The sequence below is a fragment of the Sceloporus occidentalis genome, unplaced genomic scaffold (assembly GCF_023333645.1).
Source record: "Sceloporus occidentalis isolate IW3139 unplaced genomic scaffold, rSceOcc1.0.p SCAF_25, whole genome shotgun sequence".
In the NCBI taxonomy this organism is placed as follows: Eukaryota; Metazoa; Chordata; class Lepidosauria; order Squamata; family Phrynosomatidae; genus Sceloporus; species Sceloporus occidentalis.
This window is the reverse complement of record NW_028317005.1, coordinates 5,514,963-5,538,843: the sequence shown is the minus strand read 5'-3', so window position 1 is coordinate 5,538,843 and position 23,881 is coordinate 5,514,963. Positions and strand designations below refer to the sequence as shown.

Sequence of the window (23,881 nt, the reverse complement as noted above, 5' to 3'; positions counted from 1 at the left end):
GATTACAGAGTATGGAACATGAACATTTAGCGAGGGCAAGCAATATTTGCTTTCCACTTAAAAAAGGAGCACTAATGTGGTAGTATTCCTTAAAGAAGCAGGCTGAAACTCCCGGGTTAGGTAGCAGGTCTTGCCTAGTAGCAGAGGAACACATTTGGCATGTACCCCATTAACTGCAAAATTACTATCCAAATTTCCCAGCACATCAGTCTCTGTAGACATACACATTGATTGTCCACGACTTAATGGATATGTTATGCACAAAATACAGAATGCAAATGATGTGCAATCTAGGGCCATGGTCAATTGAATCAAATTGAAACTCAAATAAAAAATGTGAATTTAACCTTAAATACAGCTGCAGAAAATTCAGTAGCAGGAAAATCTCGAAATTATATTTATAGCATAGAACACTATTTATAGCTCCGTCATAAGATGTATAAACTAAAGTACAGAGAGGGCATCATGGGGTCCTGGCTTGATACCTGATGCCTTTTTATTACAATCAGTTATTTCCACAAATGTTTATAACAAGACCTCTGGATACAATGATCCACTTTTCTCCATTTATGAAAGAAATTGGGTGAATCACAGTCTTTGCATTGGATCCACTTGAACTATCCAGGAAAGAAAAACTAAGTCCCAACCCAGTAGGAGACACAAGTGAAGGTTAATTGCCTGACCTAAAATTCAGTCATTTCTCTTATTACTAAACATATTTAATAAGTAAGACTTTCTCACTTTCCATGTTTGCCAAGAATGTGACTTGCAATGGTGTATTTTCATTTGTTTAATTTTGTTTTGCAGCTAATGCAGGCAGGATCCATGCATTGCTCCAAATTTCTATCAAAATGTGGCAAGTTGTAATAAAAAGATCTAAAGAAATCAACAGGTGCCGGTTAGTTTCCAGCATTTGCAACATTCTTTTTGGCTCAAAAACACTATGTATTGCAGCTCAGACTCAAGATCCATATTGGGAAAAAGCTATATAATTAGATAAAGCCAACCTGTTTTTTGGTGGTGCACCTCTATGACCTATGTTGCACGTCTCCCATTGTAATCAGTAGACTTGGGCGCTGGCCAACTCTTCATGTTCGTCTTTGTGGGGGAGAATTTTCGTATTCCACAAATATTCGCCCATTCCTGTGTTCGGTTCGGGCGAATATTCGTGTACATTCTTTTTTTGTAGAAGGGGTTAATACGGGGTTAACGCGGTATGGACTACGCAGCAGCTTTGGCACCAGGATTTTTAATGCCCGTACGAGCAACTCTATTGGTCGCCTGCAGGGGCCTCCTCTGCCATCAACCAATGAAGTGCACCTGACGAGCCCCCTACTGGCAACCAATAGAATCGCTTGTACAGACTTTTAAAATCCTGGTCCAGCAACTTGGCCAGCAGAGACCACTGGTCTCCCTGCTCCAACAGTTTAAGGTCTGTACAAGCGACTTTATTGGTCATTTGTACGGACTTTTAACTTTTGGAGCAGGGAGACCAGTGGTCTTTGCCGTTTAAGTTGCACCAAGTTATCTACACAGCATTGCAGGGGTTAACAGGAGTAGAAATCCGCAGGTTTGCCGTCAGGAGTTAAAAAGGCCGTGTGAGTGAGCTTATTGGTCGCCTGCAGGGTTCTCCTCTGGCATCAACCAATTGGTTGATGCCAGAGGAGCACTCTGCAGGTGACCAATGGAGTCGTTCGCATGGCCCCTTAACCCGTGACGGCGAACCTACGGATTTCCGCTTCTGTCAACCCCTGCGATGCAAAATACAAAAAGAATGAATTGTGTACCAATGCATCTACAGTCCATTTTTGCATTTCAATATTTGCTTTATTTGATAGATCACTAGTTTGTTTTATTCTCATAAGAAATTTACAACAAAAAGTTCAGGTGGGTCATGGACCTTTAATATGGTGTCAGAATTGATGGAAAGTAAGAGGAACCGTGCAGACTATCGGGGGGCCCGAAAATCATCTGCCGTAAACATGGGAAGACAAGATGAAGACAACCACCAGAGGACAAGAAGCTGGTTATCTAATTTGTATACAGCTCAGATGATTATCTTTATTAGTAACATTAACGTAATGTCTCTTTCACTGGATGTGCATTTGTAAATGTCTGCATGTTATATATTATATATTATCTTTTTTTTTGCATGCCCTTTACATACATCTTCCAAATTCCAAATTTAGACACACCAAGCCATTTTACTGCATACGTCATTACAATGACCCTTCAAACTGTCATGTCTGATAGAGCAGTAAAATATTATTCATCTTGTAACAATGTCATTAGAAACTTTCTTTCGTTAATTTATGTAATTTTAGACATGGAAGAATTCATATTTAAAACAAAAAATATAACGAAAAAAAAGAAATAATAAAAAGAAATAATTGACAATTTATAGAAATAATAATGTGCCAAACATTTGTGGAAATGGACAGATTCATTGATTAAAATCAGTATTTTTAATTACACTAATGAACTTTAAATAAATATATTTAAAAAAACAAATAATTGTGTTATTTTTTTTCTTGAACTGCTTTTAATTCAAAGAGAAACAAAATGTGTTTTAGCATGTACAAAATATAATGTAAAGGTATCAAGCTCAGGGCTGCATGTATTAGATGGGAATACTGCTTGTGTAATAACAGGAGTAATTTTTTCCCTTGTTTCAGTATTAAGTTTGATGGAAACCACTGTGTTTGAGAGGCCATGTAAAAAAAAAAAGTAAAAAGAATGTTACCACACAAAAGAAATGCCGGTGCAGGCAATGTGTAATATTTGGATAGGCATGAACAGATATAATCCCCCAAGAAAAATCGGGTGTGTGCCCATATATTGGGTATAATGTAAACGGCCCAAACTTGGGTTTTCTATCGAAAAACAGTACATGGTTGCAGATTAATTAATTAATGCTAAGTGGACCCTTAGGAAATGTGTCCTGGTTCTAGATGTGTCTTTTCATACCCAGTATAAACATGTATGGTACTTGTCTGTTATCTCTCCACCAGGATAAGAAACATATTATTACATTACATTTGATTTTGTTTGTGAAAGTAGGTTCTGTAGCACTATTAACAAATGTTTAGGCATACTAGTACAGAAAAAAAGATGACCATGCACATGATAGCTTACCATATTTATTCCAAGACAATATCTATGAACATTTCACCATGTACGGACCTTTATTGTTATTCAGACATTGTTTGTGGCTAAATCGGGACAGCCTGCATCTATGTTACCTGCATGATTCAGTTTTCCAAGTCTCCCAGGTCCAAGGAGCATCTGGTCACACTACATGATATACAACTGACTTTCTAATGAATCCATTTCTATTACAAGCATCTACAGATTTCCAATAGCAGTTTACAGAGGCAGTAATTAAATTATCTGTGATACAACAGGACAGGTAATTACACTATGATGAACAACATGTAGGATCACATTCTAGACACTGGGATTTTAATAATGGCTGGCTTTGCTTTCTGGGAGAAATATCTGGGCATTTTTATCATACCAAAGTAACCATAGGGATTTATTTACCAAAGTGCTTGTTTGTTTCAACTCACTGTAGAGTCTCTAAATCAAAAGAGCAACCCAATGTCTAGGAGAACATGTTCTGGGACTATGTCATGTCCTGTAATGAGTATAAAGGTTAATGAAGACTGCAACCCGCCTATAGCAAGGGGTAGGCAGGCACAGTATCACTGACATCAGTAAACCTCTCTTCCATGGGTATGTTGAATCAATGTGAAAATATTTTAGTGCTGTTCCTCTTTATCACCTTTTGGTGCTGATAAGGTTGGCAGCTTCACAGGTTTCTTCATTCAAATTTACGATTAACCCCTTAAGCACCATTTTAAAAATGTCTTTGTACTCTTTGTAACCAAGGCTGTTTAAACACTTTTGTGGTGCTCATGTTTAGCTGTAAGTTTCTCCTTCCCTATTTAGTGTACCCGTACAGGTTATATATTGTTTCTTTCAGGACAAGAAGGGATCTCTTCAGATACTATTTTTAGATCATCTAATTTCCTATAAAATAAAATAAAATCTGAGGAAAAATTGAAAAAAAATAATTTACTCATCTAAAAAAAGCTAATGAAAAATAGATTCTGCTATTTGTCCTCAGTTTAGAAATACCCAGTGTTTTTCTGTTTTTTTGCTTTTTTCTTCAAGTTATTGGGCAATAAGTACAAGTAGTGTTTTGCTATTTCAAAACCATTTTTTTCCAAATCTGGTAATTCTGCCCCATGTGCTATTTCAGGTATTTTCGAAGATTTTTTTCCCCACGAAGACGAACAGGAGGTCAAACATGAAGAGTTGGCTGGCGCCCAAATCTAATTATTATGTACTGATTTATATACTGTAGGGCCATCATATTCCACAGCGCTGTACAATTGGTAAACAAGTAGTGCATCTGATAACAATCTGGACTTACAGAAACAAAAGGTGAGGAGGACCCCGCTCAAACAGCTGAGGAGAAAGATGATGACCCCAAATAGGAGAGGAGGCATTTTAGGCTATGGGCCATTCCTTTTAGAACTAAATCACTACGTATATACAGTACATGTTGGAACTTATAAATGTTGCCAAATTCAGAGGTTTTGTTTATCATTGCCAATGGGCTGCACATTGCCACACTTCATGGTATTTAGTTGCAATCAGTAAAGAATGAACCATCTCAAGTGTTTATATTTCCATAGTGACAGTGGGAGCGTCACTGTGGTTGTGTACTTTGTCAGCTTTTTCCCGATGAGCAGAGAGTAGGCTTATAAGATTTGTTTGCATAAATAAATATACAATGGGAAAAGTCACACTATGAAATGAGCAACAGAAGACAGAAAGCCCTGGGCAGGACAGTGAAAAAATCTGGTCCTCCTGATCAAAAACAAGAGCTGGATTTCAGGTGAGTTCACAAGTTTTGAATGTTCTTTTTTTTTACTTTTAATTTTTGGAAGTAAGCAGTGAGTTTATGTCATATACAATAAGCCCCCTATATCTGCAGACCTTTAGTTAACATTGCAGGTGTTGCGTAGAATGCCACCCTAGACATACCCTACTGGGGTGTTAAAATAATTGTTTATTGGAATGATGATCTATTCCTTATCTATAGAAGTAGTCCTCCCTTAGACTTCAATAAGTCATACAGTCCCCGGGTGGTTAACAGTGAGACAATCAGTTGTGGCTGTATTATAAAAAAAAATGTTTGTCTATTAGATTGGGCTAAGATAACAGACCTAAACACAAATGTGCCCTACTATGTTGCTTTGACAAACCATTGTATTAAAAAACCCTTCTGTTTGATGCAAGTTATAAGAACAATGGTAAACTTTCAGGTGAAAGTTTTAAAAATCTTTAGGTGGTTTTTAATAAATACCAATTAACCGATGTTGTTAAAGATGTCTCTTTTGATTGGTCAATGCTTTGCGTTTCCCACCTATAGCAATCTGAATCTAATTCCAAACAGCAAAATACATAAAAGTGTCCAATGTTTTATTTCTAATTCCTTTCACACTTAAAAATCATAATAATTAATTAATGGGTTATTTAATCATTCATAGCCGTATCCACTGACACTGGTTCCAAGCAGGGGTAGCTTGTTTCTTACTACAGTTTCCAGGTAACAATATTTTATCTTTGTTGTAATCGAATACTTTCTATTAGGTTGTTTACAGTGCAAAGAGCTTGAACAGTCACCTAAAAGGCCGTTCCGGTGATTTATACATTTCTATGAAATATATCCCGAGTGTTTGTATAGGGTATTTAATATGCAATTTCCCAATCAATATACTATCCTATTACCCAGACAAAAGACATGACAGCAGCCTCATTATACAGCCCAACTCAGCAACACCAATAATCAGTAACTAACAAAATCAATGCATCAATATAAAAATAAATATGTTTTCTCTGCCAGATGATTCTTTGATCCCATCCTTCAATGTAGACTGTGTATTTATATGTGTATACATGATGCACATGGTTAAAAATCCACACATTAGTTAATCTTGTTGGATAATTGTTAATATGGTATAGGCATCCCTGGCTAAGTGCCCTGAATGAGCAGAGATCAATGTATTCTTACACTTTATAAAAGTGTTTTATGAGGGCATCAGTGTCATAAAGCCTGGTATAGCTCTTTCAAGTCAGCGAAAGCAATAAATATAACCAGAAATGGGAATTTATAAGTCTGTTAGGGATAGGGACAAGAAAAACAAACACATTGACATTGGAGAGAAAATGGGAAGAAGGGATTGGATGTGGATATACATTTGTTAAAGCTTTAAACTGTATGTAGGATGAAGAATACTAAAAATACCCATTGTTTGCTGGTGGACTGAAAAATGGCTTTAGCAGTTTATAGCCTAGTAGATTGCAGCTGAACCACAGTGTTGGGCTGAATGGGTAACAATGTGTATTCAAATTGAGTAAATAAACAGTGGCAAATTCCTGTTACATTTTTCCGATCTGTGGTCTGTAATTGAGTAGAGTCACTATGTGCCTGGAATGTGATTTGGCTTCCTATCACCAAACACTGCAAGGTTTCAAATGACCGATTAATGATAAAAGAGCAGTTGAAGCCTTAACTGTTGGGTTAAAATACATTTTCAGTGTACTTGACCATCGGATTTTTGTAAACTAGAGCAATGTATTATGAAGTATTACAATTACCAGTATTCAGCATAATAATGACAGCATCCAAATCAAATGGTTGTAAAATCTAGAATGAGCTTTATTAGTACAGTTGTGGTTTTTTTTTCTTCAAGAAAACGTGGTTTCAGTTCAAGTACACACACCTGTTAAACATTTTAGATCCAAAGCAGTACACAGGCTCAACCACCTGTCTTACAATGCTCTATATACCATTCACAAAAATGTGTTAATGATACTTTCTTATTATAATCTATTATAACTACCAGCAAAGAAAAGCAGTAATTAGCTTATTTTCTTTAGAAAATACACAAATAACTTTTCACGGAAGTAGAAGATACCCAAATAGTCTTGAAAGCTTGCAATCTAATGCAATCCGGCTAATAAAGGTGTCAGCTTTACCCAATTTTCTTATTTTCTTTCCAGAGCTAACATGGTACACTATATATCTGTGTTTAAGGTTCAGGTGCCACTAATTCATCTTTATTCCATCCTTCTTCAGGGTGCACATTGTCATTCCTCTTGAGCTTTGGGATCCGCCAGATCTGGAAGTATATATAAGGGTGGTTAGAAAGATGAAATTATCAGGACAGACAATTAGCCCTGCAAAAATGTACCCCTAAGGTGAAACAGTCCCTTAAATCTAGACAGAATATACATAAATCTTTTACACTGATTGAAAACCATAACATACAAATAAAAGTTTAGTTGATCGTTTCTCTTCAGTTCAGAACTTGATACTGTTTCTTGTGTGGACTTCTATTATATTTCTGTCCACTGCTTTGATCATTTACACATGTGTCATAGGACCCGGTCTCTGTGAGCAAGGTGAATGTGTCACCTCTGTTATCAAACCACTCAATCCTCATCTTCATTTTGTCCTAGTCATAAAGAAAGGAGTACAATAAGGCATGACGCCATTTATTCTTTTCATTGAGCACAATTCGCACAGTTAAATTATTCAACCCCTGGGGAAACAGATATGTAACTTCAGACAAAATCTAAATATGTGTATTTTGTTAAAAATGGATGAAGCATGATATATACAGAACCCAAAAGAAAACCGCAGACAAGTATGCCCAACTCTGATAAAAGTTTAATTGTGATGGTAATACATAGTCTGTAAGCGTCAGGCTTGATGTTGATGGAGACACAATATCAACCTCACATGTCCTCTATAAAAGAAGAATCAACAGCTTCTGTGTTATCATTTTGTCTTCTCAGTCTGAGATGGATGCAGGAGATGTTGAAGAACACCATATCTTGGATAAGACGGAGCTAGAGGAGATTACAAACAAAATTTCAGACCTTGACAAGTGGAGAGCAATATTTAGTTCTCATGGGTAAGAACTGATCACAGATGCACTGATGCTAGTCCTTTTCCTGATTACGAGTAGAGTGCACATAATATTGATGTGATTTGGTCAATACGTAAGATCACAACCAGCAATCAGTGTTCCTAACGATCTTCTTTATTGCTTGCAGGTTAGAAGGCGGAAAAGCTGTAGTCGAGGTAATGAGTGTGAGCGGTAACTATGCCAGTTTATCTGATTACATGCTCTTTCCTAGATATGATGTAGAATGGACTTCCTAGGGTGTCTAATGCTTATAAAAACAGAAATTATTTTTTTGTCTTGTTAGAGCGAAAAAAGTCATAATTATGCAAGTATACAACTTTAACTGATATAATGTATGCTTGTAAGAAAATAACTGCTTCCCTTTAATGTGGTTCGGAGAAAACTTTCTAAAATAAAAACTAAAAATATCTAAACAAGGACACGTGGAAGAAGGAAAGACGTGCTGTGTTTTTTTTTTATGTTTAGTAGGCAGAATTATGTATGTTTTTTCATCAGCTAAACTGAAATCCATCATTATACTCGTCCAAAAAAATGAATTAACATTAATTAGCCTAGTAATAATCTTTTTTTTTTTTTAATTGGGGTTTTTTTACAATTATTGGAGTGTGTAATATTAAATATTCCTCACTTTTGAGATTCAGCCTGATGGCAGTAGAAAGAGTTTTCATTCCAGAATCCCCACATCTTGTATTCCGTGTGAGTTATTATTCCAAGGCCAGATTTTCATGCACACATAAATATTTATTAATCCTTTTTGATACATTTGTTCATATTGATTGTTCTCTATCATTAAACATTCTGATTGCATTACAGTATGCTGTCAAAACATTCTACATCATAAACAAATACTTAAGTATTAAATGTGGCTGTTATTTTTGAAGGCAAATGCTCTCACCTCTCTGGAATACTGTTCTTAAAGAGTAATAAATATGTTGCCCCTCAATATGCACATAGCATGCTGTCCAAGGCAGGCATCTTTCATATCATTAGAAGAGAACTACTATAATGTTTAGATACACATCCTAGCCCTCTGTTTTGGGGATTGGAAAATTATACAGTCAGAAAAAAGCTATGCTATTGGCTTTCATTTCAATGCACAGGAATCTTACTTGGAATAAAATTAGTAATTTTGTTTTCAATGGGAATTAAGGGACAGATGTACTAGATCCGATACATATCTCTGTGAATATAATTAAGACTATTAAATCAGATTGGAAATTGTATCTGACAGCTTGTTGTACTGTTCCAAAGTAGACCTTTATATTTGTCTTGTTGAAGAGCAGGAGTGAGAACTTGGACTCTAGTGTTCAATAATTCATTTGTATTTGGCTTGAAGAATTACCATATTATTAATATGTTCATTTTAATATAATCTTAATGAACTCTAAACCTTAAGATACTAAGAACCTTTGCAAAAACTAATGCACAGCAGGCCAAAAAGCAAAAACAATATGACAGAGCCAATGTCAATTCAGTTAAAATAAATTATTCTAAATGTATTATATTGATTACAACTCCCTTTCAAGATATTGGCATCTATAGCTTAATTTAACTGATCCATAATGCACATAAAGTATAGAAAAATATAGAAGTAATCAATTCTATGGTTTTATATATTATACATACAGGGATGGGGTGGCCTGGGGGCAGGGAGGCATCTGAAGACTGATTGAAGTTTGAGTCAGGAAAACACTAACCTACTGCATGCCTCTAAGCCCTCTGAAAACTAAAATTCATGGCTGGAAACATTAAGAAATGACTATATTGATCCCCTGCCTGCAAAGTCTTTTAATTGTTTTATTATATGGGGCAGCAGAGATTTTAGCATGTAGGAGAACCTGGTGTTTAAAGTGAGGACTAGGGACATAGGTGCGCAGAATATTATTTTCATATTATAGTATAATGTCAGGAAAGATATGGAAAATAATAAAATTAAAAGAAAAAAATATATAGAGTGAAAAAATATATTCATTGGAAAAATATATTTAAACTTTTTTTAACCAATAGCATCCTGCTTTTTTTATTTATTTCATTACATTAGTTCCCTTTTAAATTACATTAGTCTAACCAAACAAACACACATGAATACACGTTACTGATAACTGATAATGGTAATCAAGAAGAGTCTGGAAGGCAGACTCTTGGCAGGCAAATGTAGGAAGGTAGCACTTATACTATCAATCATCAAGCCCCACGACCACTGACTTTAGTTACACCATCTATTATGAACATATGTACAAACAGCCCTACACAGAAAGACACAGAAAATGTGAGTTACATTCAATTGCTACAGGAGAACATCAATAAGAAGTCCATAGTAAGTGGCCCTTGGTTTGCTGTTCAGTGTTAAGTTGTGCTATTTAGATCTTATGCATTACATACACATAGGCATAATGATCAAAATGTTAATGGTGGGCTATGAAATGTGATGTTTCCATTTTAAAGCATTTAGATATCATGAACATGCTCTATAATAATTGTATCCAATTTCAATTTTTATTTGTTTATTAAGGTATGAAATTTGTTGCTTCAAATGTATTCCTTAGAACCATTTAGATACAAAAAAACTAGATACAATAAACTAGCTTTATGAATACGTGAAACGGGGGGTGAGGAAAAGTCAAGTGACACAAACTAGTTTTTTAGAAATAATCTAGTTGCTTTAGAAATAAGCATATAGTACATGATTAGACTACAATTATACCATTAAGATATTATATTTTTGAAATTAGTGTTATGATCCAGGATGAATAAGGTCCTCTTTGTGTGCAGAAATGTGGACTTGTATGATAACAATAAAAAAAAGAGCATGAAATATGTAATTGTAAAAAAATTTAATAGTACATTTGTACATTCTGCCTCTTGGAACATAATTACCAGCACAAAGCATGCTGTGGTTAGCTATGGAACCTAGTCCTAGACAATTTGCTAGCCAATGCACACGTGAATAGGTGAAACTAAAGTATTTGAGCTATTATCCTTATTCTTCCAACAACTGAGGCATAAAACAAGTTCACACTTACAGTGCGTTCAATGCTGTTATAGAATGCAACACAACATGTCTAATGGTGTAATTACAAAATTAATTCTAGCGTAACAAAATGCTGCTTTACTGAGAGAAATGGCGTTAAGACGTTAAGACAGTAGAGAGATTTAAAGATGCATGGGATAGGCATAAGGTTATCCTGAATCTAAGAAAGACCAAGGGCTAATGCGCAGACTAGATGGGCTAATTGTTTTTTTATCCGCCGTCAATGTTTTTATCATTGTTATATGCTTTATTGATTTTTTTTTACAATTGGGACATATCAAATAGTACTTAAAGGGAAGCCCTATGGTGGAAAAAATTTCATTGGGTATAAAATAGAGTGCTGTATAAAGTAATGCTGGTTAGCATTTACAAAAATGTTTCAATAACCTTGCTTTATTTGCAAACCTAGAGGCTGCCATTGTTGTCAGTCATATAATATTTTGGGTCACTTTTCTTCTTCCTGTCAATGCGGATGAAGCTTTGCATTTCTATTGATTACCACTGGCGGAATGATAAGGAGCCGTGGTGTTTGTCTAGTAGATTGGGCTAGGATAACACGGCTAGAAGATGTGGCTGATAAGCTGGTGACAAAACTGTTTAAAAGAACCGCTCAATACGTTTAAAAACATATTTTTTACCTGATGCTAGTAATAATAATTTTGTTGTGAATTCTTGTGGTATTTAAAACATGCAAATTTATGTATACTTTGTTTTGAAGAGTGGATATTTGATCATTTTTATTTGAGGTCACTCTTCAGGTGAAATATAGCCAGAAACACTTCTAGGTGTAGAGAGAGATAATGGAACTCTTTGTTCGAGAAACTAAACTCAAAAGTGCTTCAATGTAGCTTTTAAAGTGACTTTATAAAACTTCTTAAAGAAGACTCTTGCAATATGCAATTTAAATGGTAGAGGGCAATCTAACTCACCCAAAGCAACAATGTACACTGTTTGGATGTCAGTACAATAATATCGTAATAAAATCACCAATAAACATAATATTTTGGTAAGGTTAACAGTTTGTTTTTATTACTTAACAAAATGAAAAGTGATTAAATAAAAGAAAAATCTAAATCAAATTAATATTTTGTGCGACCACCCTTTGCCTTCAAAACAACATCAATTGTTCCAGGTACACTTACACAAAGTCAGAGATTTTGTAGGCATATAGTTAGGTGTATGATTAAACAGTTATACCAAACAGGTGCTAATAATCATCAATTTAATACATTGAAACACAATCGTTAAATCAAACAGAAACAGCTGTGTAGGATAAATAAAAATGGGTCAGGAGGGTCAGGAGTGGGTTTGTGCCTAAGGGGCCCTAGAAGATCCAGCTCCCCTTGGTTTCAGCTAGGGAGAGAAGGAAGGGGTTGCATATCCCTTTATAGGGAATGCAGCCCCAGAAGGTGAAGATTTGGGACCTAATATCCACTATGGCCCTGCACTTTGGAGCACTGGTCCACTTTTTTCAGACAGGTGAAGCCCAAGTCCTACAAATTTTAAATGAAAAAAAATGTTCAGCTCACAAATTCACCAACTTAATTTCCACTGTAAAGAATAATTTATTGCATTTGCATATAATGGACCGCAAGACAATGGAGCTGATTGGAGTTCAATCAACTTATGGGTTCTTTACCCTATTTGTTCCTTATAAGTTGCAAATGCGAGTTAGAACGTAGTTTGATATGTGAGTAGCCCTTCCAACATATATAAAATAATGCTATCAAATAAAATGAAAACATCTGAAAAAACAAAGTGAGAGTCTACAGAAGTCTCTATAAATCAAGTAGTGGGGATATTTCCCCCTCTTCCTCCCATCCAGTGCACTATGGAATGAGCAGTAATAAGGTCTATAGAAACCAGTATAAACCCCATGTTTACTCACCCGCAACCCATCCCTTTCTTGTGGTTAAAGTTAATTCAAACAGCCTATAGGAGGCATGGACCCAATCCCATGAATCCAGTCACCCCTATCCCATGCCCATTGGTATGGGAGTGTTAATACAAAACTAACAGAAAACCCTTCCCCTCCACCTCGCTCCATCCCTGATCTGTGGCATGGAAGGATGGCCAGTCGCCTCACCAACAAAAATAAACTTTAAAAATCAAACACTAGCAGCATCCCACCTCCAAGTCCCCCAGGTAGGGGTGAGATTTTTAGGGTCCACCCCCATATCCATAAGAACCACCCATGTGTTCTATATGCCCTTCATCAAACACACAAGGTCAGTGGATTAGGAATGTCAATATTGGCCCTCTCTGCCTTTAGAACAACTAGACAACCACAGAAAAGTGAAGCTAAACAGTTCAAACTTTGTAACACTTGACAAAACTCAATGCTTAGTTAACAGACAAGCTGTAGTTCCAGTGAAGAAGAGTAGAGTAAGGCTAGGTTTCCACTTGGGTTTTTGTCCTGCGTTTTTTTTCTTGATGAAAAACGCCAAGAAAACTGCCACTGCATTTTCCTGCGTTTTGGTGTTTTTTTCTGGAGTTTTTTCTGGCGTTTTAGCCTTTCTGTGGAAATTGCTTTTTTTGACCTTAGGCAGTTTTTCCAGCCTTTACAAGTTAGCAGTTTCACCCAGCTAAAAGGGATTAGGATAAATGGCAAGTATCTGCCCCCGATGTCATTTACTTGGTAGAGTTCTACTTAAACGCCCCGGCGGACCCCTTTGTCTCTTTTCTGTGGTTTGTAAGGCATGCTTTATTCCGAATGTCTGCTCCTCTAGGAAGATTGGCCCCAAATGATGCTGCAAATTGTTTGCTGTTGCTTTTGGCACGCAGGATCCAGTTGATGCGTCGGGTATGTTTGTTTGTAATGGCATGTTTGTTCCAAATGGTGTAAAATTCAATATGAACCAGTCCAGGACTTTGTTTTGTGTGAAACTGTTTGTTTTCAGCCTATTTCTCGTAGGACACACAGATACTGGGTCCATCCTCTGCATTGTAACTGTGGAAAAAACGCCATAAAAAACGCCAAGGCAATAAACCCACATGGCTTTTTCATGGCGTTTTTTCTCTCCCATAGACTTCTATTGGAGAAAAACGCCAAGATTTCCTTGCAAAAAACGCCAGAGTGTCAACATGCTGCGATTTTGAAAAACTGCCACAGAGCCCAAAAAAGCAGAAAAACGCCAAAGAGGACTGAAAAAACGCCAAACAAAAAAACGCCAAGTGGATATGGCATTCTGCGATTTCCTATTGAAGAACAGCTAACATCTGGCTGCAGCGTTTTTTCACTAAAAAAACGCCAGGTGGCGCTATTGGCGTTTTTATTGGCGTTTTTAGCATAAAAAAACCAAGTGGAAACCTAGCCTAAAGGACAACTTCAATAAAATGATTGGAACATATGTGGCACTCACTGATTTTATGTAATCTCGTTCAAGAAAAATCAGGACAACAACAATGCAGATGGAGATAGAGAAGAGAGGACAGAGACTTCAAGCAGTAAACCGCAAAGAATATTTCAATCAAATGCTCTCTATTCTGTCCCACGAGAGCTGATCATTGCCTCAGACCATGGTGGACATCCTCTCTCTTTAGCTGTGGCGATGGTAAGTTTAGCTTCTTAGTAAAATAAAGGTTGAAACTTAACACCAGGTAGACAAAGATCCCAGTAAATTCTATCTGCTGATATGTTGAGATCAGGAAGTTATCAGATAACATAGCTGATGTGGCATGTTGACAAAAAATAAAGAAATATCCACAGTTATTTATTAATGTGTAATATAATATAATTTAGTAATTTATAACATCATAAAGAAAAATGAAAATGTCATTATTAATTTTAACTTTTTCTGAGCCAGTATAAGAGAGTATTGTGTTTATTATTCCATGAGAATAAAGCTGTAATTATTATAGATTCATGATTGGTTTTTAAGCTGTTTGCAGTGCTAGTCTCCCTGAAGTAGCTTGTAACTTCTCAAATAAGAGCTGCTTGCTTTGCCATAGTCAGGGCCGGCCTTAGGGGTGTGCGACCTGTGCGACCGGGACTTAAATTAAAACATTGTTGTTTTTTTTTAACATCCTCCATGTTAAATAAAGTTTTTTTTAACTTTATTTAACATGGAGGGTGTTTAATAAAGTTAAACAAAAAAAAAAAAGTGTTTTCATTTAAGTCCCGGGCAGGGGCGCCGAGCGGATGCTCGTGAAGTTTTCAGCAACCGCTCGGTGCCCCTCACTCTCCGTCGCGGTGCCGGCGTTTCATACTGAGCGCCGGAATTATTCTGGCGCTCAGCTGTGAAGCGTGCACCGCAGCAGAGCGGGAAGACCGACGCCTCCCGCTCCCACCGCAGGACTCCGGCAACAAGGTAAGTAAAGATAGGGAGAGGGGGTAGATAGTGATAAGGGGAGGGGGCGATTTTTTTTTCCTCTCTTTTTTTGGGGAGGGGGGCGCCAGAGGAGTAGTCCGCACAGGGCGCCAGAACACTTAAGGCCGGCTCTGGCCATAGTTTATATTTAAAGTACAATGGCACAATAGGTTTAGATCTGTAAATGTTTTAAATGAAATAATTATTTCATATAGTATATTTTATTTTTATTTCAACAAACATCAGGATTTTTTTGCGCATGGCTTCAAAAACTGGGACTGCTTGGATGGGGATGAGTTGAGCGAGTCAGGATGATCTGTAGAGGTTGATGGTCACTCAGATGGCTTGATTAGGGGTGGTTAGGGGTGTATTTGCATAAAAGAGTATAGATGTAGGAGGGTGTGGAGTTGTCAAGGCTATGAAGTTCGAATTTGATTCTGGAGAGTATGGGAAGCCAATGGAGTGATTGGCACAGTGGAGCAGCACATGAAGACCGGTGACAGAGAAAGATTAGTCTAGCTGCAATGTTGAGGATAGATTGGAAGAGTGAAAGGTGGGAGAAGGGGAAACCAGTAAGTAGGGAGTTGCAAAAATCCAGACGGAATATCACAAGGGAGTGGATCAATTGTTTTGGTTGTTGATTGTGTGACGAATGGCCGAACTTGGGAGATGTTTTTCAGGTGAAGACAGGAGTATTTGGCGAGGGATGAAGGAGAGAGTAGGGACAAGTGTGACACCAAGGCAGCAAACTTGGTCAGTTAGTTAAATGGTGGGGTTGTCAACAGTAATATAGAGATGTCAGGAATTGTGGACAGAGGGGATGGCGGGATAACCATAAACTCAATCTTTGAAAAGCTTTATGTAGTGTGATGCCATCTATGATGCAATTCCAGAATAGACAGCCATTGAGGTGAATTAGAAGAGAGGGTGAAGGTCAAGAGAGAAATTGTAGATTAGGGTGTCCTCTGTGTATAGGTGGTATCGGAAGCCAAAGGAAGATACGAGTTAGCCAATGGAAGAGTTGTAAATGACGAGTAGATATTAATGTTGCAAGTAACATTTAAATATATAGATGTGAGTATGGGTTTACAATAGGACTAAAAATGTCCTTTTATAGGCAGAATTCCATCTTATTTACCTAGATAATAGTTTTCATCTACCTAGAGCACTTTACTGCTTGCCGGATTAAATTAATTCTGTTCAATACCCTTAAGAATGAAGCCTAATATAATTTTGAGTGGATTTTCTCATTTTCAAAGGAGCTGAGGAGGATGCTGTTTGGAAATACATTTCATACATTCAACTATGAGTGGAAAAAATCCTTCTTCAAATTCAGGGATCCATTTTCAGACTTGGCTTATTCTCTTGAAGCAGAAAAGGTAAAGTAAAGAGTTTCAGCCTTCCAATATCAAAGCTTAAAGAAAGTTCACATTACTTCTGCATCACTTCCAAGTCATGTATGTATAAAACATTTTGCATAAACAATGGGAGCAACATTTTCATTATCTGTTAAACTATAGACATAACAGAGACCATCATCAAGGATAGGGTATTAACTATGATCTCTAAAAACTTCATGCAATTATGGATTGGCAAGCTTGTTTTAGATCCTGGAGCCATGCTAGTGCCAGACTGGATCCCAGCCCTTTTCGTTGGTCCATCAGCCAAGATATACTTATCCTCCAGATACAAGGTTCCTCATATGCATACGTAGGAACCTTCCATACATGCACAAGGACATCAAAAACAGAGAGGGTTGTTGCCCACAACATTGTACTATACTTTAATTATTTTTCAATATGTATTTCCAGAAAGTGTCAATACAAAAATGTTTCAGTCTTAAGCTTTTTGGTTGCCATCTGGGATATAATGCTCCATATTTGCATTCCTATTGAAATTAAATAACCAAGGGGGGTTTTTTTAAACAAAAAAAAAAAAGAATAATGGCTAATGAAGACCAGATTATCAAAAAATTTATATGATTTATTTCTTTAGGGTGGAACAAGAGCTATTCAGATGGCTGTTCAGGCACACATCATTAAGTGTCTGCTGTTCACAAAAAATGAAGACGAACACAGTACTCTTCAGAGGTACGGCAGATGGGCAGAAAGGGATCATTTTGTCTTTGATCTGACAGATATAGGATGTTATTTTAACAAGGGTAATTCCTGCTTCTTACAAATACAATGAATGTTTTGTATTGGATTCATGAGGCTGCAAATGTATATACTGTAGGTATATGAAAGAATATAAATGAGTCTGTTTTTATATTTAACTAATCAAGTTGTTTCCTTCACTTTAGTTTATATGACATAAGCCCCAAGCAACAAGAAAAAGCACTGGCTGCAGCTCTGACAGATATCCTGTGGATGGCAGGAGACGGGAAGAAAGCCACAATCTGTCTCATCACCAATGATTCCTATTTTACAGAGAGCACAGAATACAAAACCGACAGCTTTACTGAGCGGGTATGTTCAATTCATCCATCAAATATGAAAGACTGGCCACATGTAAGAGAAGGGTTGGCCTCAGACAGAGTATAGTGGGTGGGGAGTGGAAGCGATGGTGCTAGTTCAGGGGTGTCCAACCTGCGGCCCTCCAGCTGCTGCAGGACTACATCTCCCATAATGCTCTTTCAGCTAAAGGCCTGGCAGAGGAGCATGGGAGATGTAGTCCTGCAGCAGCTCGAGGGGGCAGGTTGGACACCCCTCTGCTAGTTACTAAATCCTGCCTGGAGAAAGAATAAACTGACCCAGAGACTCTGGGAAGCAAGGCTCTACCCTGAGACACTGGGTCAAACCCAGGTTTCAATTTAGGTAAAACACGCATCTGCTTAGGGTTCTCAGCTGGTACATGGGGATCTGTGAGGCTTTTCTATATGTTAGCAAGTATAAAGGAGATAGCAAGAGTACTAGGCAAACCCTAGGGATATCCCTGACATGTTACATTGAGTTAAAGCCACCAATCAGTTATTGGGATACTACTTTCAGTTCGGAATGATGGCAGGATGCGTCAAGTCCATTCTTATAAAATATTTGGGGGAAAAGACAAATATTCTTGACCTTGTATGTCTTTTATGAAATGCATTCATTTTATTTAGTATATCAATATATTAGCTAGGCTGTTCCTGGCAACGTAAGTGCTCGTCTAATCAGTGACAGATCTAATGAGACACAAATTCACATATGCTCCATGCTTGTTGTAACATGCCTATCTGGATGACAACGGTCTCACTTGCAGCTATATATCAGTCAGTGTGATTCAGTGATAGGAAACCTATTAACATTCATAACAAAAATCTAGTCAAGCGATGGAGCGTGATGGAGCATCAAGGTCCCTTGAGATGATAACTGAAATGTGAAGGTTGATGGGCACAGCCATCTTTCCTTTTCTTACTAACAACTTACATCTCATATTGTCACAAGTTACAAAGAACATACTCTCCCTATTTGTAATAACCTTACATATACACATAAAACTGCCTGAGCTTCTCACCCTAATAAAGTTGGCAACAAATATATAAACATAATATAAATGAGAGGTTTGGGTTATATGAATAGCCAAAGCATAATTAAGCTCACCTGCCACGTCAAGGCTCTCAACAGGGTGAGAACCTATTCTCACCTCCTACATAGTGGGCACACAAAGCATCCCGTGCGACCTGGAGAATTCGGGTCTTGACCCGAAGAAGCAAAGAGTTCCCAGGTATCCATATACAGCATTGTAACACAAGGAAATTATATCAATACCAATACATAGAAAATGTTTAATGTTAACAGAGAAAAGGTAAGGCATATGCTGTCCATTACGAATTGACTTTTGCCAAGAGTGAGCCTAGTCTTGCACGTGCTAGGTGCTAGGTGCACCACTTGGAAGGGCAACAGCATTAGCCTCTGCCCTGTTGTAATTAATTATATACCTGGAACTTATTTCCACCGAACCTCCAGCTTTCATCCTCCCACCTAATATTCAAGAAAAATCTCAAAATCCACTTACCACTACAACACCTTTTTGTCATCCTTGCTCTTCTTATAGCCCACTCCTTGTTGTCCTACCTAGCATCAGTGTCTAACCTCAATGTACGTGTCATGTAGTAGCAATCACTAATTTTGCTCCATACAATAATGAGCTACTAACACAACCATGCAATTTAATCATCACTATGCTTGTTGTAATTTAAAAAACTAAATCAGCATTTTGAGTGTTATTGATTTTGTTTTCTAAATAGATTAATTTACACTTTTTTTTTATTCTTACCTGATAGCTTCAGCTTTTTGAATTCGCAGAGAAAGGAAAAGTTGAGAAGTTCCTTGGTGTCCATATACATTGTGTGAGTATATATGCATACATATATAAAAATAATTTCTGAATGTTTTTATTATCCTCAATTTCGAGTAAGAATTTATAAAATACATAACAGGGCAAAGCAGGACTATGTTTTGGAAGAGCTGGAGGTCTTGCTGGAGTGTGATCTACACCTACGTTTTATTACATAGTAGAGCACTTCAGAACTATATCATGGGTAACACCAAAAACTGTAGGAAAAATAAGTATTCTCAGGAATTGAATTTTGTTTGTTTGTTTTTTATGTAAAATTAATTAGATGTTAATTAATGGGTTGTATTGTTCCATCTTGTGCTGCCCTTATGTTCAAATTTAGAATAAAGAATATTATTGTATTATTGGTTGCATTGTGGGTAAACGAGTATAGTCACAGGCTGTGGCAGATCCTAGAACATAATTTTGATGGGGTACTTAGTCCTAGCCAAGCTGGAGATGCCAAACTTTCCATTATATCTTTACATCAGATCGCTATGAGACGGTTATTCTTATTAATATATTAATTAATCTCTTTGTTCCCATTTATATGTATTGCTTAGTTCAGAGACGAGGGGAGCCACGGTATAATATTATTTCTGTACAGCTTGCTTTTGTCCCGGACCTTTGAGAGGTAAGCAATTTGAGGGCTAAAAGAAGCATGAATAAAGGGCAACTTGGGATACTTAGTTGTGCTGCTTAGTTAGTTGTAGATATTGAAATTTGCAAAATGTGATGGCTCAATCTAAACAAACATTTCTGTGCTATTCATTACTAACGGGTGAGAGGCTAAACTCAAGCTAAAAAAGGATTTGTCACAAAGAAAAGGGTTTTGGAAAAACCGCCTAGAATAGGCTAGGAATTACTTATCCATTTGTCCTTAAGCAGCAACTAAATGTAAGAGCAACAAAGATTTGTGTAAATTTTGAGCCCTTTGATACCCTGTGCTTTATCTGTTACTTTTGTGTATTTGAATGTTGTGTAGATGTTGCTCACAAACACAGACAAGCAGAAGAACATAACTTATTTTCTTTACTTCATTAACCACATGCAACACAAAGATAAATTCACAAGAGACCTAACACAACAGAACAAGTTTTGTATTATACAAAACAGACTGTATAATACCCCAATACATAACAGTTACTAAAATAATAATAGTTGACTAAATGTTTCGAATATTCACACATGAGACAGAGCGTAAATTAAGTCATATCATTTGTATGCATATTCCGCGGTAACATAATATACACTTTTACAGACTGAAGCAAGACTTGGATTTTACAACAACCCACCTACTACATTTTAGTCTTGGCAACTACACCGTGAGACAGGTAATTGTGGAAACATTTCTGAGAACACTTTTCAGAAAGAGGGGCATATGGTATACCGGACTATTTAGACAGGATTTATGGGGGGGTCTGTATCTCTCCATAAGGATTGTTGTGATAAAGGCATACCTGGCTACCCCGATCTGTCTATCTTTTAGGGGAGCGGAATTGTGAGGGCAGCATTGTCCATTTGTAGAGGAAAGCAAGCCATGCATGGGGCAGAGCTAGTTGTGTACAGGTGAGGAGCTAGCCCCAGACAGTATTAAATGGGGGGAGTAGGAGGGGAAGTGACCAGGAGTGAGTATGGCCAAAAGTGACCTGAGAAACCAGCGCTTCTCCAAGATACTCCAGGTCAGACCTCTAGAGTTGCCAAGCATGGCCTTAGGGCCCAAGTACCCAGAGGGCAACAAAGCCTAAACAGCATTTAATCACCCAACCTGTGGGCTGCCATGCTTTAAATGTCTGGGCTTGTTTTTGATCCCAGCCTTGGTCTTTATAGTTCTTGGTGGATATTGATTTCCAGGATAAATGTTGCTATGCTTCACGTTAAGCAGTAATGCCACTTACCCCATACTAGTTACTGGTAATCATACCTGGTAACTCTCAGGGTTTTTTTCACACAGTCTGGAGCTGACTTCTTCCTATTCTACCACATATATAAGAACTCCAGTTGGTGCTTTTGCTACCAGTATGCTCGATACCTCTGGTTGAATGCAGGTGACGCAATCAAGTGTATCTTTACTGGCAAGTCAAAGTTTCCATGGCTGGTATTATAGCCATTTGGGGAGTAACTACATAGCATCACCTTGATGGGCTATTAAAGGGTTAATATTTCAAGAGTCTCAAGGTGAACTCATTTAGAAGGTTCCCAGGTATGCCTGTAATCAGTATGGGCTGGCAATGATGTAGTTGTTGCTATAGCTAAAACAAGAGCTATTTTTCTCTATATTTGAAATCTATTAGGGATGTTGTTAAAAGTTTTGCACTTGCCGAATAGGCAAGGTAAAGAAGACTGAATTGGAATGTACTCGGGCTAATGCATGCAATGACACTGGGTACATTTACTAAAGTTTACTTTTAATGCTAATTAAAAAAAAATTAAAAAATAAACGCATTTACTTAGTTTTAATCATAATGATCAGTTGATGTAAATGAATTATTTGATTTGCAGGCTGTTTTAAATATGATCTTAACAGGACGAGCAAGCCCACATGTTTTTAATGGGGATCAAAGTGCGGATGAACAGAATTTGCAGGAGAAGCATGGCATCCTTACACGTAGTGATGTGGGCTACCTGCACTGGAGCAGGGAGGAGATGGAGCAAGACAGACTTCCTAAGGTGCCATCAATCATCACACCTGGATAGATTTTCCTTAAGATAGACAAGGCATGTTTTAATGGATATGGCAGGACGATTTTGTTCTGCTCTATTTTGGTGAATTGTGACAATGCTCTCCTTGCCCACCATACCCCACTCAGAAAGAGTTAGGCTTTATTCTGGGGAGGGTATAAATCTAACCCTAACTATACTGTGCTGTGTTGTTTATCCAACTTTGGAAGTTCTGTAAGTGCATTTAATTTCTTGAACTTTTGTGTATAGGTTGGAAGCATGCTGAAAACACCCAAGTTTCCCATTTGGTTGTGTTACATTAACGGAACATATAGTGTACTCTTTGCCACAAAGATGTCTCTCTTATGTGACTGGAAAATGGAACATATCTTTGAGCTGTATTTCTATAGCGGTCAGGCTTCTCAGACTAAAACAGTCCATCTGACAGTTGGTATGTATTTATAATATGGAACAATCCAGTTATTCGTGGAGTTTATTGTTGTTCTTTAAGAATGTTAGGGACCTAAGCCTGTTATAATTAAATTGTGGGCTTCAAGTTTTTCCAGTTCTAATACTCTGAGCAGGGACCAAAACATTGGCTGAAATTGCACAAACATTTATTTTGTTTTTCTCTCACTTTTAGTTGCATTTTGCACCATAATCACTCCAATTTTCGCTGATAAATATTGACCTACATGCAAATTCATTATAATGCTTATTATGACAAACTGCCACATAATAACCACACCTGGGAAATCTTTGGGTCGCAGGAGCCTAGGCCTAGGCCTGTGAATGTTTCTGAGGACCATCACAGACTTTGAAAATGCGTCATTATTTGCTTTCTCTTTCAGATACGCACTCACACCATTGGGAAGGGCGATATAAGTCTGAAGAAGGTGACCCCGAAAAGAGGTTCCCTTCATTGGAGATGACAGTAAGAACCAAATGGGAAGGAGCAGCCATTGCCTGGAACGGCACCATCCCATTCTTCTAACCAGGGTTACTATCCCAATAAAGAATTCCAGTAACCGAGATATTTAATCATTTGTTTTTACTGGACAGAATCTAAACGTCAATATTCACATAATCTTTTATTTTTTCACTCACATATGTTTTCACATGAAACAACCTCTGTTACAATAAAAATAAAAATAAATATTCATAAATATATATACACTTGCTAAAAAGGGAGTTTGCATTACACTTAAACCTTTTAACTCCCCAATATCAATTTGCATTATGAAGGACAAACCCAAGTGAACATCTTCAGCGAGAAGAGCTGAACTGGCCCTGCACAATATATAGCTATATGAGTGATAACAATTTTAATAAGTCTTTTGCGGAATGTAAAGCCAACTCAGATGCACATAGTGATAGCAAGGAGCTGAAATGTTCCACTGACCTGCAAGCTCCCACTTTAATTAGTTGACCCCAAAGGCATCATTGCTCTACATACATATACATATGCTCTGAAAAATACCCCTCGTCTTGTAATCAGGGTCGTCTTCTAATCAGACCTCAAATGAGGTCTGACAATTAGACTAAGATCCATA

General features: G+C 37.3%; 1 protein-coding gene across 1 annotated transcript; it reads left to right on the top strand.

The window, feature by feature from the left end:
• The first annotated feature begins 4,823 nt into the window (after window positions 1-4,823).
• LOC149300297 (inactive ubiquitin carboxyl-terminal hydrolase MINDY-4B-like) lies at window positions 4,824-23,322 on the top strand. Its single transcript, XM_089485285.1, has 14 exons — window positions 4,824-4,906; window positions 7,154-7,217; window positions 7,876-7,994; window positions 8,137-8,164; window positions 14,427-14,594; window positions 16,610-16,729; window positions 17,346-17,440; window positions 17,653-17,818; window positions 19,615-19,680; window positions 20,231-20,301; window positions 20,929-21,001; window positions 22,170-22,337; window positions 22,599-22,779; window positions 23,180-23,322. Exons 1-14 carry the CDS (start codon window positions 4,824-4,826, stop codon window positions 23,320-23,322), a joined length of 1,545 nt encoding a protein of 514 aa, XP_089341411.1.
• The last annotated feature ends 559 nt before the right edge of the window (window positions 23,323-23,881 follow it).

Coding starts and splice junctions, on each gene's coding strand:
- LOC149300297 (XM_089485285.1), top strand. CDS start 4,824: ATGAGCAACAGAAGACAGAAAGCCCTGGGCAGGACAGTGAAAAAATCT. Junction 16,730..17,345: donor ATTCTCTTGAAGCAGAAAAG/GTAAAGTAAAGA, acceptor TTATTTCTTTAG/GGTGGAACAAGAGCTATTCA. Junction 20,302..20,928: donor TTGTCCCGGACCTTTGAGAG/GTAAGCAATTTG, acceptor ACACTTTTACAG/ACTGAAGCAAGACTTGGATT.